The sequence below is a fragment of the Pseudophryne corroboree genome, chromosome 6 (genome assembly GCF_028390025.1).
Source record: "Pseudophryne corroboree isolate aPseCor3 chromosome 6, aPseCor3.hap2, whole genome shotgun sequence".
Taxonomy (NCBI): Eukaryota; Metazoa; Chordata; class Amphibia; order Anura; family Myobatrachidae; genus Pseudophryne; species Pseudophryne corroboree.
Window position 1 is genome coordinate 432,021,453 of NC_086449.1, and position 15,845 is coordinate 432,037,297.

Below are 15,845 nucleotides of genomic sequence, written 5' to 3' on the forward strand. Positions count from 1 at the left end.
TATACCAAAGCTCCCAAACGGGCGGGAGAGTGCGGATGACTCTGCAGCTCCGAATGAGCAAACCTTAGGTCCTCCTCAGCCAGGGTATCAAACTTATAGAACTTTGCAAAGGTGTTTGTCCCCGACCAAGTAGCAGCTCGGCACAGTTGTAGTGCCGAGACCCCTCGGGCAGCCGCCCAAGACGAGCCCACCTTCCTAGTGGAATGGGCCTTGACCGATTTTGGCAACGACAATCCAACCGTAGAATGCGCCTGCTGAATCGTATTACAGATCCAGCGAGCAATAGTCTGCTTCGAAGCAGGGGTGCCAACCTTGTTGGCTGCATATAGGACAAACAGTGCTTCTGTTTTCCTGACTCTAGCCGTTCTGGCCACATAAATTTTAAAGCCCTGACTACATCAAGGCACTCGGAATCCTCCAAATCTCGTGTAGCCACAGGCACCACAATAGGTTGGTTCATATGAAAAGATGACACCACCTTAGGCAAGAATTGAGGACGGGTCCGCAATTCCGCCCTATCCATATGGAAAACCAGATAGGGGCTTTTATGAGACAAAGCCGCCAATTCCGACACTCGCCTAGCCGAAGCCAAGGCTAATAACATGACCACCTTCCAAGTGAGATATTTTAACTCCACCGTTTGAAGTGGTTCAAACCAGTGCGACTTAAGGAAACTTAACACCACGTTAAGGTCCCAAGGCGCCACCGGAGGTTTAAAAGGAGGCTGAATATGCAGCACTCCCTTCACAAAAGTCTGTACTTCTGGGAGAGAAGCCAATTCTTTTTGAAAGAAAATGGATAAGGCCGAAATCTGAACCTTAATGGATCCTAATTTTAGGCCCAAATTCACTCCAGTCTGTAGGAAGTGAAGGAAACGGCCCAGATGGAATTCTTCCGTAAGAGCATTCCTGGCCTCACACCAAGAAACATATTTTCGCCATATACGGTGATAATGTTTCGCTGTCACGTCTTTCCTAGCCTTTATCAGAGTAGGAATGACCTCATCCGGAATGCCCTTTTCCGCTAGGATCTGGCGTTCAACCGCCATGCCGTCAAACGCAGCCGCGGTAAGTCTTGGAACAGACAGGGCCCCTGTTGCAACAGGTCCTGTCGCAGAGGAAGAGGCCACGGATCTCCCGTGAGCATTTCCAGCAGATCGGATAACAGGCCCTTCTTGGCCAATCTGGAACAATGAGAATTGTTCTCACTCCTCTTTATCTTATTATTCTCAACACCTTGGGTATGAGAGGAAGAGGAGGAAACACATAGACCGACTGGAACACCCACGGTGTCACTAGGGCGTCTACTGCTACCGCCTGAGGGTGTTTTGATCTGGCGCAATACCTCTGTAGCTTTTTGCTGAGGCGGGACGCCATCATGTCTATCTGGGGCAGTCCCCACTGACTTGCAATCTGTGCGAAGACTTCCCGATGAAGTCCCCACTCTCCTGGATGCAGGTCGTGTCTGCTGAGGAAGTCTGCTTCCCAGTTGTCCACTCCCGGAATGAACACTGCTGACAGTGTGCTTACATGATTTTCCGCCCAGCGAAGAATCCTGGTGGCTTCCGCCATTGCCACTCTGCTCCTTGTGCCGCCTTGGCGGTTTACATGAACCACTGCGGTGATGTTGTCTGACTGGATCAGAACTGGCTGGTCGCGAAGTAAGTTCTCCGCTTGACGTAGGGCGTTGTATATGGCCCTCAGTTCCAGGATGTTGATGTGAAAACAAGTCTCTTGACTTGTCCAAAGTCCTTGTAATTTTCTTCCCTGTGTGACTGCTCCCCAACCTCTGAGGCTCGCGTCCGTGGTCACCATGATCCAATCCTGAATGCCGAACCTGCGTCCTTCCAAAAGGTGAGCACTCTGCAGCCACCACAGGAGAGATACCCTGGCCCTGGGGGACAGGGTGATCCGCTGATGAATTTGTAGATGTGACCCGGACCACTTGTCCAATAGATCCCATTGGAAAGTCCTTGCATGGAACCTGCCGAAGGGAATGGCTTCGTATGTTGCCACCATTTTTTCCAGGACTTGAGTGCAATGACGCACAGACACCTGTTTTGGCTTCAATAGGTTCTTGACTAGAGTCATGAGTTCCTGAGCTTTTTCTATTGGGAGAAAAACCCTTTTCTGGTCCGTGTCCAGAATCATGCCCAAGAAGGTCAGAGGAGTCGTAGGAACCAGCTGTGACATCAGGATATTGAGAATCCAGCCGTGTTGCTGTAACACCTTCAATGAAAGTGACACGCTGTACAGTAACTTCTCTCGTGATCTCACTTTTATGAGGAGATCGTCCAAGTATGGGATAATTGTGACACCCTGCTTGGGCAAGAGCACCATCATTTCCGCCATTACCTTGGTGAAAATCCTCGGGGCCGTGGAAAGCCCAAACGGCAACGTCTGAAATTGGTAATGACAATCCTGTACCGCAAATCTCAGGTACACCTGGTGAGGTGGATAAATGGGGACATGAAGGTATGCATCCTTTATGTCCAGAGATACCATAAAATCCCCCCTTCCAGGCTGGCGATGACAGCTCTGAGCGATTCCATCTTGAACTTGAACCGTTTTAAGTATAGGTTCAGGGGTTTTAAATTCAGTATGGGTCTGACTGAACCGTCCGGTTTCGGAACTACAAACAGGGTTGAGTAGTATCCCTTCCCTCTCTGAAGCAGGTGAACTTCGACCACCACTTGTTGAAGACACAATTTTTGAATAGCATTTAACACTATCTCCCTTTCTAGGGGAGAAGTCGGTAGAGCAGATTTGAAAAACCGGCGAGGAGGCACCTCTTCGAATTCCAGCTTGTATCCCTGAGAAACAATTTCTATTGCCCAGGGATCCACCTGTGAGTGAACCCAGATGTGGCTGAAAAGTGAAGACGTGCCCCCACTGGGCCGGACTGCCTCAGCGGAGCCCCAGCGTCATGCGGTGGATTTTGCAGAGGTCGGGGAGGACTTCTGTTCCTGGGAACTAGCTGTGCTGTGCAGCTTTTTACCTCTGCCCTTACCTCTGGCAAGAAAGGACAATCCACGTACTCTTTTGCTTTTATTTGAACGAAAGGACTGCATTTGATAATGTGGCGCTTTCTTAGGTTGTGAGGGAACATAAGGCAAAAAACTCGATTTACCTGCCGTAGCTGTGGACACCAGGTCCGAGAGACCTTCCCCAAACAATTCCTCACCCTTGTAAGGTAAAACCTCCATATGTCTTTTTGAGTCGGCATCACCTGTCCACTGCCGGGTCCAGAGGACTCGTCTAGCAGAGATTGACATAGCGTTTATTCTGGAACCCAGTAAACTAATGTCTCTTTGAGCATCTCTCATATATAAGACAGCATCCTTTATATGGCCTAGGGTCAACAAAATGGTATCCTTATCTAGGATCTCAATCTCCGCCGATAAGGAATCTGTCCATGTTGCTACCCCGCTACAAACCCAGGCCGACGCAATTGCCGGTCTGAGTAATGTACCAGAATGTGTGTAAATGGATTTCAAGGTAACCTCCTGCTTGCGGTCAGCAGGATCCTTGAGGGTAGCCGTTTCTTGAGATGGCAGCGCTATCTTTTTTGACAATCGTGTCAATGCCTTGTCCACCTTAGGGGAGTATTCCCACTGTATCCTGTCCGTTGGCGGGAAAGGATACGCCATAAGAATCCTTTTGGGAATCTGCAGTTTTTTGTCTGGAGATTCCCACGCTTTTTCACATAAATCGTTCAACTCATGTGAGGAGGGAAAAGTTACCTCAGGCTTCTTTCCCTCATATATGTGTACCCTCGTTTCAGGGACAGGGGGTACCTCTGTGATATGCAACACTTCTTTTATTGCAATAATCATATATCGAATACATTTAGCCACTTTTGGCTGTAACTTTGCATCATCGTAGTCGACATTGGAGTCCGAATCCGTGTCGGTATCAGTGTCTGCTATTTGGGATAGTGGGCGCTTCTGAGACCCTGAAGGTCCCGGCGACATAGGGACAGACATGGGTTCACTACCCGACTGTACCTTAGCTTCAGCTTTGTCTAATCTTTTGTTCAATAAGTTCACACTAGCACTTAAAACATTCCACATATCCATCCAGTCAGGTGTCGGCACCGCCGACGGAGACCTCACATTCATACGCTCCCCCTCCTCCCTAGGTGAGCCTTCTACCTCAGACATGTCGACACACGCGTACCGACACACCACACACACAGGGAACCTCTTATCTGACGATAGTTTCCCCACAAGGCCCTTTGGAGAGACAGAGAGAGAGTATGCCAGCACACACCTTAGCGCTATATGACCCTGGAAAAAACAAATTTGTGCCCCCCCCCACCTCTTAAAACCCCTCTATCACCGTGTATAAGCAGGGGAGAGTCCGGGGAGCTTCCTCTCAGCGCTGTGCTGTGGAGAAAAATGGCGCTGGTGAGTGCTGAGGGAGAAGCCCCGCCCCCTCGGCGGCGGGCTTCTGTCCCGCTCAAAATTACTGAAAACTGGCGGGGGCTCTGTTATATACATGTACAATGCCCATCTGTACATGTATATACTTATTTTGCAAATGGAGAGGTTTTATTGCTGCCCAGGGCGCCCCCCCCTGCGCCCTGCACCCTTACAGTGACTGCGGTGTGTGAGGTGTATGGGAGCAATGGCGCACAGCTTTACTGCTGTGCGTTACCTCAGTGAAGATCATGAAGTCTTCTGCCGCCTCTAAGTCTTCTTTTCTTCTCATACTCACTCGGCTTCTATGTTCCGGCTCTGCGAGGAGGACAGCGGCGCGGCTCTGGGACGGACGAGGAGGGTGAGACCTGCGTACCAATCCCTCTGGAGCTAATGGTGTCCAGTAGCCTAAGAAACAGAGCCTTGAAACTCACAGAAGTAGGTCTGTTTCTCTCTCCTCAGTCCCTCGATGCAGGGAGTCTTTTGCCAGCAGGCTCCCTGAAAATAAAAAACTTAACAAATATACTTTATGACAGGAAGCTCAGGAGAGCTCCCTGTAGTGCACCCATCTCCTCTGGGCACAGTATCAAACTGAGGTCTAGAGGAGGGGCATAGAGGGGCCAGTGCACACCCAGACCTAAAGTCTTTCTTAAAGTGCCCATGTCTCCTGCGGAGCCCATCTATCCCCATGGTCCTTACGGAGTCCCCAGCATCCTCTAGGACGTTAGAGAAAAAGTATTTAAGAAAAGCTTTGCAAGTTTATAGTGACCTATTTAAGGGAAGAGAGGAGGATTACACACTTTTGGAGAGAATGTAATCCATGCAAATTCAGTGACAGCAATTTAAATGATACGTCAGAAGAAAGTAATATTGGGCCTAATTCAAGGTTGATCGCAAAAGCTTCCTCTAATGGACAAAACCATGTGCACTGCAGGTAGGGCAGATATAACATGTGCAGAGAGAGTTAGATTTGGGTGTGGTGTGTTCAAACTGAAATCTAAATTGCAGTGTAAAAATAAAGCAGCCAGTATTTACCCTGCACAGAAACAATATAATCCACCCAAATCTAACTTTCTCTGCACATATTATATCTGCCACACCTGCACTGCACATGGTTTTGCCCATTAGAGGAAGATTTTGCTTTTGTAATGAACCTTGAATTAGGCCGGTAGCTATTTACAGTAATATTCTCAAGAGCATTCCAGTATTGGGAAATGCAATGGGGCACAACACACACAAGGTTTCTGTTCTATAAACAGTAATATTTTGCAAATGTTCAGAGTGTATTACATTTGATTGCAACTTTAAGTAACTTCTTTTGCATGTTTTTCAGCTATGCAATACCTCTACTTTAGAACAAATTAATGTTACAGGGTTGAGCAATACCATTTTCTATGTAAATGTGTTGCATGGGGAGGTGTAGATGATTATCTTGCTCAATGCCCACCTTGACATCCTGGAGAAGGAGGAGGCAAGGCACATTAAATCATATACCGTAAATCACAGCATTTTGCAATGGGGATGGGGATACAAAGACATATTTAATGGCAAATCTCATTGTCAGGCTGCCACTTCACTGGGGATGTCTTCTAGCCATTGCGGGAGAGTAAATTAGCATACCCTGAAAAAAACTGTGAGACCAGCACACATATTCAGTGTAGTTGAATTTATACATTAGATCCATGTCAGGTACATAGCCCCTGAAGAAAACGGACGTAGATCAGTTGAAGCCGCTGTCTAACGTTCATGCCAATGCCTGGAAATATGAAATATGTCTGAAAAAATTCAACTATACTGAATGCGAGCACTAGCCTCACACTTTTTACATTACCAAGAAGGAGGTGACAGTTCAAGCTTCAGGGTTCCAACAATGTAGGTTCGCCATTGGTATAAGGACACATCTGTAGATTGTGGGACACAATTCAGACACTTCTGTTATATGTCCCATCTAAGATCCTCCATTATCTTCACTGCAAACATTCTAAAAAAAAGTTTATGGACCTCGGATAAAATGAGGGCATTGCACAAAACTGCGAATGAGGGTGGCCTCGGGATGCCCAATCTAAAACTTATGACGATCACTTTACACAAAGTTCTTGGGCATTCTGTGCTTGGTTTCAACTGTGGGTTCAGAGAGAATCCGTACTGACACAATTTGTCTCAGCTTCCTCACTGTTGTGGACACCGTGGGCTCACAGATGCCATCAATTTTCCACTTTAGCATTAACTATCATCTGGTATCACGTTACACGTTTTTCCACCCTCCCTCCAATCCACTCCCCTCTTTCTCTCTCACCATTGTGGGACAAGCCGACCTTTCTGCCTTAGTGAGATCGTATAGTGTTTTCTCCATCTACTCTTTCTTTTGGATATAGCCATATTGTAATAATTTCTCTAATATGCTGAAACTAGGGCCAGATTTAGCCTCATCTGTCATGGACTCTACCAAAATTTTCTATTGCCCAGCTTTTATAATTCTGTCAAGAACCCCAACTATCTATTATCCTACACTACTCCGGTGTTTCTACACAGTTGAGTCACATTATCATGACCACCTCCTACATTTTGCGTCGGCACCGAGTAGCCCATGAAGTACATCACGTGTTGTACGCTGGCTTGGTGTGTATAAAGGGTGTGTGATAGGCCGTCTACAAACATATCACTCGTTGCCATCACAGGTAAAAGGGGCGAGTTGCAAAAAGGGATGATTGTCGGCTTTTGGGCCAAGGGTGGCAGTATTTCTGAAACAGCGCAGTTTGTGAACTGTTCGCATGCTACTGTGGTGAAAGTGTATAATGACTGGACAAATGGCAGCATTGCGAATGACCGACGTAGAAACTGCAGAGCACCACGTGCCATTGATGCCAGAGGTATACATCGGCTATGAAGGTGTATGAGGTACGACTGACATGCTACTGTGAAGCAGAAAACACCCGTTAAAATGAACCTGGGGGCTACCAGACATGTGTCTAAAATGACAGTTCAGCAAACTTCTAGCTGCTGTCTGTACTGCACATGGCGGTTACTCTGGCTATTAGCTGGTGGTCAAAATAATATGATTCAACTGTGTATATTACTTATGGTCCACTGCTAAAGACAAATTATCTGGCATCTATTGACACTTACTTTCGCATGGTGCCCCTCACATAGAAACATGACACAGGGAAGACTCTTGGGCTGACAATTGGAAGCAGATACAATTCAAACTGGCAATCACAGCATCCACGGTCCATAATTAGAAACATTCTTGGAAAATCTACCTACAATGTAATCTGGTTCCACAGATCTTACATAAAATCTTCCCATCCTCTGAGTTATGTTGGAGGGGAATGTAATGGAGTCTGTACCACTTGTTTTGGAACTGTATGAAATAATGCCCATGTGGACTGTTGTACACCATCATCCAGGGCACTAGCTCCTCTCACCTAACAACTCTTTATTGCTTAGACCAGTGGTTCCCAAACTCGTCCCTCAAGGACACCCAACAGTTCTTGTTTATCAGGAGGTGCACAGGTGTATTCATTCCTTACTGACAAATGTTTAAAAAACCACAGGTGGAGCTAACTATTTCACTTGTGATTCTGTGAGGAGACCTGGAAAATGTGATCTTTTGGGGTCCTTGAGGACAGAGTTTGGGAACCACTGCTGCTGCAGACACTTGTAAGGAAAGGACAGAAGACCACTGCTTACATCAAATAAACCAAGGCAAATGTGTGGAACAGTATAAATCAGTAGCTAAGGGAACACTGTCAGCCAGGATGGTCAGCAGCACAGATAAGCAGGAGTCCTGCAGTCTAGGAATTCTGGACTGCAATGGTCACGAAAAGCAAAGATGAAGTTAGTCAGTTTCCAGAGAAGGCAGGGTTCAAAGTGATGATGTGATTTCCTTCAGGAAGCGAGGGTCTGTAGGGGTCCAAAGGTGGTTGTCAGGGTTCTGTCACCTGGCAGTGGTGGGCTAACTAGAAAAAGGAGTACTGAAATGGGCATCAGGATTCTGGAGCCTGAAAGTAGTGGACAGCAGTCAACATGGGGTTGGACAGAATCCGAATGCAGGAATGCTGTGGGTAAATTGTAAGATAGACCAAACCTCAAACCTGGGGCCTAGAGTAGCAGAGTAATGCATTTTCCTGGCTGGGAGTCCAAGATGGTCAAGACAGCATACCAAACGGTAAAAAGGAAGAAAACAAAGGAAGCAAATATGGGTGCCAGACGAGAGCAACGGAGGACAGGAATAAGAAGGGATTAGCCAGCTTTGTTAGTGCTTCGATTTGTAGGCCAGATCCAGGATAGGAGATGATTCCAATAGTTCTGTGTGATTACATTAATACTAGTCTATCCAATGATACTTGGAACCCTAGTTTAGAAAGATCAATTCGTACAATGTTCATCTCAACAGTATGATCCCTTGTGCTGACACAATGGCTCCTTTCTTCAAACATTTTAAGGAAAATATAGCAACAACAATTAATGTCTCAAGATCCAGCTCTTATCACTCTCACAAAAATGTCCACTCTTATTGCTCCATCAAATGCAGACCCTTATTAGCCACTAAGTTTAACGTGGCGCACAAACGTAAGCACAAAGCTGCTGGCTCAAATGCATTGGAGCCTTTGAGATAAACATTGTTCCATAAGACTCAATCCATCAAATTATACAGCTGATCCGATGTTTACAAAAGTTCTATGTGAGTCATTGTTGTAGAAAAACATTTAATGAGGGGAATTGTGAAGGACTCCACACAATGGATTTCCATTTCACAGTATGACCAGCCCAAACTGTCATAGCCTTTTGCTGCTAGCGTATTTTACAGGGCAACTCCACAATGTGTCCATCACATTAGCAGCAACCAGCCCAGGCTAGAAGCACTGATCATAGCTTTACTTGTTCTTTGCATCCTTTCCTCTTCTCCAGGTGTATTAGGCTACTATTGCAATTTATGTTAAACTTTTTATTCCATGCTGTTTTATTGTGCAGCAAATCTTCTTATACATTTTGCTACACAGTACTTAGGGGTCTATGTACTAAGCTTTGGAGAGAGAGGAAGTATACAGAGATAAAGTACCAACCAATCATATCCTAACTGCCATGTTACAGAAAATGACAGGAGCTGGTTAGCTGCAAACAGAATAAAGCCTTATTCAATAAAACCAATACAGGTACAATTCTTTCCATAAACTTTAAATCTTTGATATGAGTTGAATTGTCAAATTGGGATTAAATTAATTATGAATTACATAAACCTTGTGATAAACTGTATATATTTTTGCCAGCAATTGGCAAAACCGTTAGATGAAGTATTGGTTACAGGATTTCAGCATTTTATTTTAGTAAAATATGTACAATGGGCCACAGAATGTTGTCACTATACTAATTTGATTATTGTGTAAATTATGGCTTCAATTCCGTACCTCCTTTGCATTTGTAAAACATATTTTTATTAAGTAAACAAAATGAATCGAGAAAGAACAAGGTCACTATTATGCTCTATAGGTGGTAATTTACATGTGTAAAAATATAGACCTAGTGCTAAATGACTACATTTGCAATACAAAACAATCTGTGGAAACAAATGGAGATGTAAGACATGGAAAATAGAAATGACTCACTGTTACAAATCTGCCCTGTGCTGTGAAATGAGATAAAAGGAACATGGGATTTAAAGAATAAAAGTTTATGCACGTTTTGTGTAGATTGGAAATGTCCACTAGGAAGTTAATTGGCAAATCAATAATATTACTACTGTTACATGGGCAACTAATAGAATCGCAGTTTAAGAAAATCATACAAAACTCAGCAATGCATTTAATGGAATAGAATTTTGTATGAAAAACAGCTATTAACAAAAAACCCTACTGCAGATTTGATGCTGAGGGTGCAATATGAAAAAAACAGGAATGCTGTATACAAAAAGAAAGACATACATTAACAAGATAAAAATGCTTATGCCTCCCAGCTGGCGACAATGCTGAAATAATGTTTTTACTTAGAGTATTAAAACGACTTTTATACCTCTCTGCACAGCTTGTGATGTTTGCGTTAGTACTTTGATATCTAGAGCGTTGTTGATATTTTCATCTAGTGCGGTGCAATAGCCTTCCACAACGCTAGTGATGACCTCTTTTAGAGCGCCCAGATTGTAGAACACTTGAAGAGCTGTCCCAACTTGTGTTGGATTCTAAGGAAAGAAAATACACATAATTAGAACAGAAAACCTTGCAGTTATTTCCACTGAGAGCAAAGTTGTTAACCATCCCTAATTCGCGCCTTTAGTTAAAATGTCTCCGTTCCGTTGCATTGGTAAACTAAATAGAATAATTCCTCTTTTTTCAGTGTATTTAATTTTTAGAAAAAATATTTTTTATTGTGGCATGCATGGTTAAAATACACACATGGCATTACGTGACAGCACAAGTGTGGTGTTGGATCTTTATCTGGAGTTTTAGGTAACATTTATACACCGTCATTTGGAAACCACATAATTTTTTCAAATTTTAAGACCAATAATAAAACACATTATAGACATGTTAGCGCAATTCTATGCATTGTGATCAATAAAACTTGAACGAGAGCTTTAGCAGCCTTATAACAGCAAGATTATAGAATAGTGAATTGCATTTAAACTACATTTCTTATTCTATGTGCTTTATCTGAGCAGATTATTTCAGATCCAGCAAAAATAAGAATTTACTTACCGATAATTCTATTTCTCATAGTCCGTAGTGGATGCTGGGGACTCCGTAAGGACCATGGGGAATAGCGGCTCCGCAGGAGACTGGGCACATCTAAAGAAAGCTTTAGGACTAACTGGTGTGCACTGGCTCCTCCCCCTATGACCCTCCTCCAAGCCTCAGTTAGGATACTGCGCCCGGACGAGCGTACACAATAAGGAAGGATTTTGAATCCCGGGTAAGACTCATACCAGCCACACCAATCACACCGTATAACTTGTGATCTGAACCCAGTTAACAGTATGATAACAGAGGAGCCTCTGAAAAAATGGCTCCCAACAATAATAACCGAATTTTTGTAACAATAACTATGTACAAGTATTGCAGACAATCCGCACTTGGGATGGGCACCCAGCATCCACTACGGACTATGAGAAATAGAATTATCGGTAAGTAAATTCTTATTTTCTCTAACGTCCTAAGTGGATGCTGGGGACTCCGTAAGGACCATGGGGATTATAACAAAGCTCCCAAACGGGCGGGAGAGTGCGGATGACTCTGCAGCACCGAATGAGAGAACTCCAGGTCCTCCTCAGCCAGGGTATCAAATTTGTAGAATTTAGCAAACGTGTTTGCCCCTGACCAAGTAGCTGCTCAGCAAAGTTGTAAAGCCGAGACCCCTCGGGCAGCCGCCCAAGATGAGCCCACTTTCCTTGTGGAACGGGCTTTTACAGATTTTAGCTGTGGCAGGCCTGCCACAGAATGTGCAAGCTGAATTGTACTACAAATCCAACGAGCAATAGTCTGCTTAGAAGCAGGAGCACCCAGCTTGTTGGGTGCATACAGGATAAACAGCGAGTCAGATTTCCTGACTCCAGCCGTCCTGGAAACATATTTTCAGGGCCCTGACAACATCCAGCAACTTGGATTCCTCCAAGTCCCTAGTAGCCGCAGGCACCACAATAGGTTGGTTCAGGTGAAAACGCTGGAACCACCTTAGGGAGAAACTGAGGACGAGTCCTCAATTCCGCCCTGTCCGAATGGAAAATCAGATAAGGGCTTTTACAGGATAAAGCCGCCAATTCTGACACGCGCCTGGCCCAGGCCAGGGCCAACAGCATGACCACTTTCCATGTGAGATATTTTAACTCCACAGATTTAAGTGGTTCAAACCAATGTGACTTTTGGAACCCAAACTACATTGAGATCCCAAATTGCCACTGGAGGCACAAAAGGAGGCTGTATATGCAGTACCCCTTTTACAAACGTCTAAACTTCAGGGACTGAAGCTAGTTCTTTTTTGGAAGAAAATTGACAGGGCCGAAATCTGAACCTTAATGGACCCCAATTTCAGGCCCATAGACACTCCTGTTTGCAGGAAATGTAGGAATCGACCCAGTTGAATTTCCTCCGTCGGGCCTTACTGGCCTCGCACCACGCAACATATTTTCGCCAATTGCGGTGATAATGTTTTTGCGGTTACATCCTTCCTGGCTTTAGATCAGGATATGGATGACTTCCTCCGGAATGCCTTTTTTCCGTCAGGATCCGGTGTTCAACCGGCATGCCGTCAAACGCAGCCGCGGTAAGTCTTGGAACAGACAGGGTCCTTGCTGGAGCAGGTCCCTTCTTAGAGGTAGAGGCCACGGATCCTCCGTGAGCATCTCTTGAAGTTCCGGTTACCAAGTCCTTCTTGGCCAATCCGGAGCCACGAATATAGTGCTTTCTCCTCTCCATCTTATCAATCTCAGTACCTTGGGTATGAGAGGCAGAGGAGGGAACACATACACTGACTGGTACACCCACGGTGTTACCAGAGCGTCTACAACTATTGCCTGAGGGTCTCTTGACCTGGCGCAATACCTGTCGAGTTTTTTAATCATGTGAACGACTTCTGGGTGAAGTCCCCACTCTCCCGGGTGGAGGTCGTGCTGAGGAAGTCTGCTTCCCAGTTGTCCACTCCCGGAATGAATACTGTTGACAGTGCTATCACATGATTTTCCGCCCAGCGAAGAATCCCTGCAGCTTCTGCCATTGCCCTCCTGCTTCTTGTGCCACCCTGTCTGTTTACGTGGGTGACTGCCATGATGTTGTCCGACTGGATCAACACCGGCTGACCTTGAAGCAGAGGTCTTGCTAAGCTTAGAGCATTGTAAATGGCCCTTAGCTTCAGGATATTTATGTGAAGTGATGTATCCAGGCTTGACCCTAAGCCCTGGATATTCCTTCCCTGTGTGACTGCTCCCCAGCCTCGCAGGCTGGCATCTGTGGTCACCAGGACCCAGTCCTGAATGCCGAATCTGCGGCCCTCTAGAAGATGAGCACTCTGCAACCACCACAGGATGGATACCCTTGTCCTTGGTGACAGGGTTATCCGCTGATGCATCTGAAAATGCGACCCGGACCATTTGTCCAGTATGTTCCACTGGAAAGTTCTTGCGTGGAATCTAACGAATGGGATTGCTTCGTAGGAAGCCACCATTTTTACCCAGAACCCTTGTGCATTGATGCACTGAGACTTGGTTCGGTTTTAGGAGGTTCCTGACTAGCTCGGATAACTCCCTGGCTTTCTCTTCCGGGAGAAACACCTTTTTTCTGGACTGTGTCCAGGAACATCCCTAGGAAACAGAAGACAAGTCGTCGGAACCAGTTGCGATTTTGGAATATTGAGAATCCAATCGTGCTGCCGCAACACTACCTGAGATAGTGCTACACCGACTTCCAACTGTTCCCTGGATCTTACCCTTATCAGGGAATCGTCCAAGTAAGGGATAACTAAAATTCCCTTCCTTCGAAGGAGTATCATCATTTCGGCCATTACCTTGGTAAAGACCCGGGGTGCCGTGGACCATCCCTACGGCAGCGTCTGAACTGATAGTGAAAGTTCTGTACCATAACCTGAGGTACCCTTGGTGAGAAGGGTAAATTTTGACATGAAGGTAAGCATCCTTGATGTCCCGAGACATCATGTAGTCCCCTTCTTCCAGGTTCGCAATCACTGCTCTGAGTGACTCAATCTTGAATTTGAACCTCTGTATGTAAGTGTTCAAAGATTTTAGATTTTAGATTTAGAATCGGTCTCACCGAGCCGTCTGGCTTCGGTACCACAATAGTGTGGAATAATACCCCGTTCCCTGTTGCAGGAGGGGTACCTTGATTATCACCTGCTGGGAATACAGCTTGTGAATGGCTTCCAAAACTGCCTCCCTGTCAGAGGGAGACGTCGGTAAAGCCGACTTTTGGTAACGGCGACGGGGAGACGTCTCGACTTCCAATATGTACCCTTGAGATATTACCTGAAGGATCCAGGGGTCTACTTGCGAGTGAGCCCACTGCGCACTGAAATTCATTGAGAACGGGCCCCCACCGTGCCTGAGCTTGTAAGGCCCTAGCGTCATACTGAGGGCTTTGCAGAGGCGGGAAAGGGTTTCTGTTCCTGGGAACTGGGTAATCTCTTCAGCCTTTTTCCTCTCCCTCTGTCACGAGCAGAAAAGAGGAACCTTTTGTCCGCTTGCTAACAAAGGACTGCGCCTGATAATACGGCGTCTTATTTTGAGAGGCGACCTGGGGTACAAACGTGGATTTCCCAGTTGTTGCCGTGGCCACCAGGTCTAAAAGACCGACCCCAAATGTCCCCTTTCAAAGGCAATACTTCCAAATGCCGTTTGGAATCCGCATCACCTGACCATTTTACTGGTAGAATTGGACAACGCACTTATACTTGATGCCAGTCGGCAAATATTCCGCTGTGCATCATGCATATATAGAAATGCATCTTTTAAATGCTCTATAGGCAATAATATACTATCCTTATCTAGGATATCAATATTTCCAGTCAGGGAATCCGACCATGCCAACCCAGCACTGCACCTCCAGGCTGAGGCGATTGCTGGTCGCAGTATAACACCAGTATGTGTGTGAATACATTTTTGGATACCCTCCTGCTTTCTATCAGCAGGATCCTTAAGGGCGGCCATCTCCTGAGAGGGTAGAGCCCTTGTTCTTACAAGCGTGTGAGCGCCTTATCCCCCCTAGGGGGTGTTTCCCAACGCACCCTAACCTCTGGCGGGAAAGGGTATACAGCCAATACTTTTTAAGAAATTATCAATTGTTATCGGGGGGAAACCCACGCATCATCACACACCTCATTTTATTTCTCAGATTCAGGAAAACTACAGGTAGTTTTTCCCTCACCGAACATAATACCCCTTTTTGGTGGTACTCGTATTGTCAGAAATGTATAAAACATTTTCCATTGTCTCAATCATGTAACGTGTGGCCCTACTGGAAATCACGGTTGTCTCTTCACCGTCGACACAGGAGTCAGTATCCGTGTCGGCGTCTGTATCTGCCATCTGAGGTAACGGGCGCTTTAGAGCCCCTGACGGCCTATGAGACGTCTGGACAGGCACAAGCTGAGTAGCCGGCTGTCTCATGTCAACCACTGTTTTTTTATACAGAGCTGACACTGTCACGTAATTTTCAACAGTACATCCACTCAGGTGTCGACCCCCTAGGTAGTGACATCACTGTTACAGACACTCTGCTCCGTCTCCACATCATTTTTCTCCTCATACATGTCGACACAAACGTACCGACACACAGCACACACACAGGGAATGCTCTGATAGAGGACAGGACCCCACTAGCCCTTTGGGGAGACAGAGGGAGAGTATGCCAGCACACACCAGAGCGCTATATATATATACAGGGATAACCTTAAATAAGTGTTTTTCCCCTTATAGCTGCTGTATGTT

At 45.7% G+C, this 15,845-nt stretch overlaps 1 protein-coding gene across 2 annotated transcripts in view; it reads right to left on the bottom strand.

Moving 5' to 3' along the window:
• Nucleotides 1-15,845, bottom strand: part of COG5 (component of oligomeric golgi complex 5) — an 866,036-nt gene that overhangs the window by 349,429 nt on the left and 500,762 nt on the right. For both annotated transcript variants that reach the window (XM_063927060.1, XM_063927059.1), the window contains exon 8: nt 10,430-10,595. In XM_063927060.1, coding sequence (XP_063783130.1) covers nt 10,430-10,595 — 166 coding nt within the window. The remainder of the gene's footprint in view (nt 1-10,429; nt 10,596-15,845) is intronic.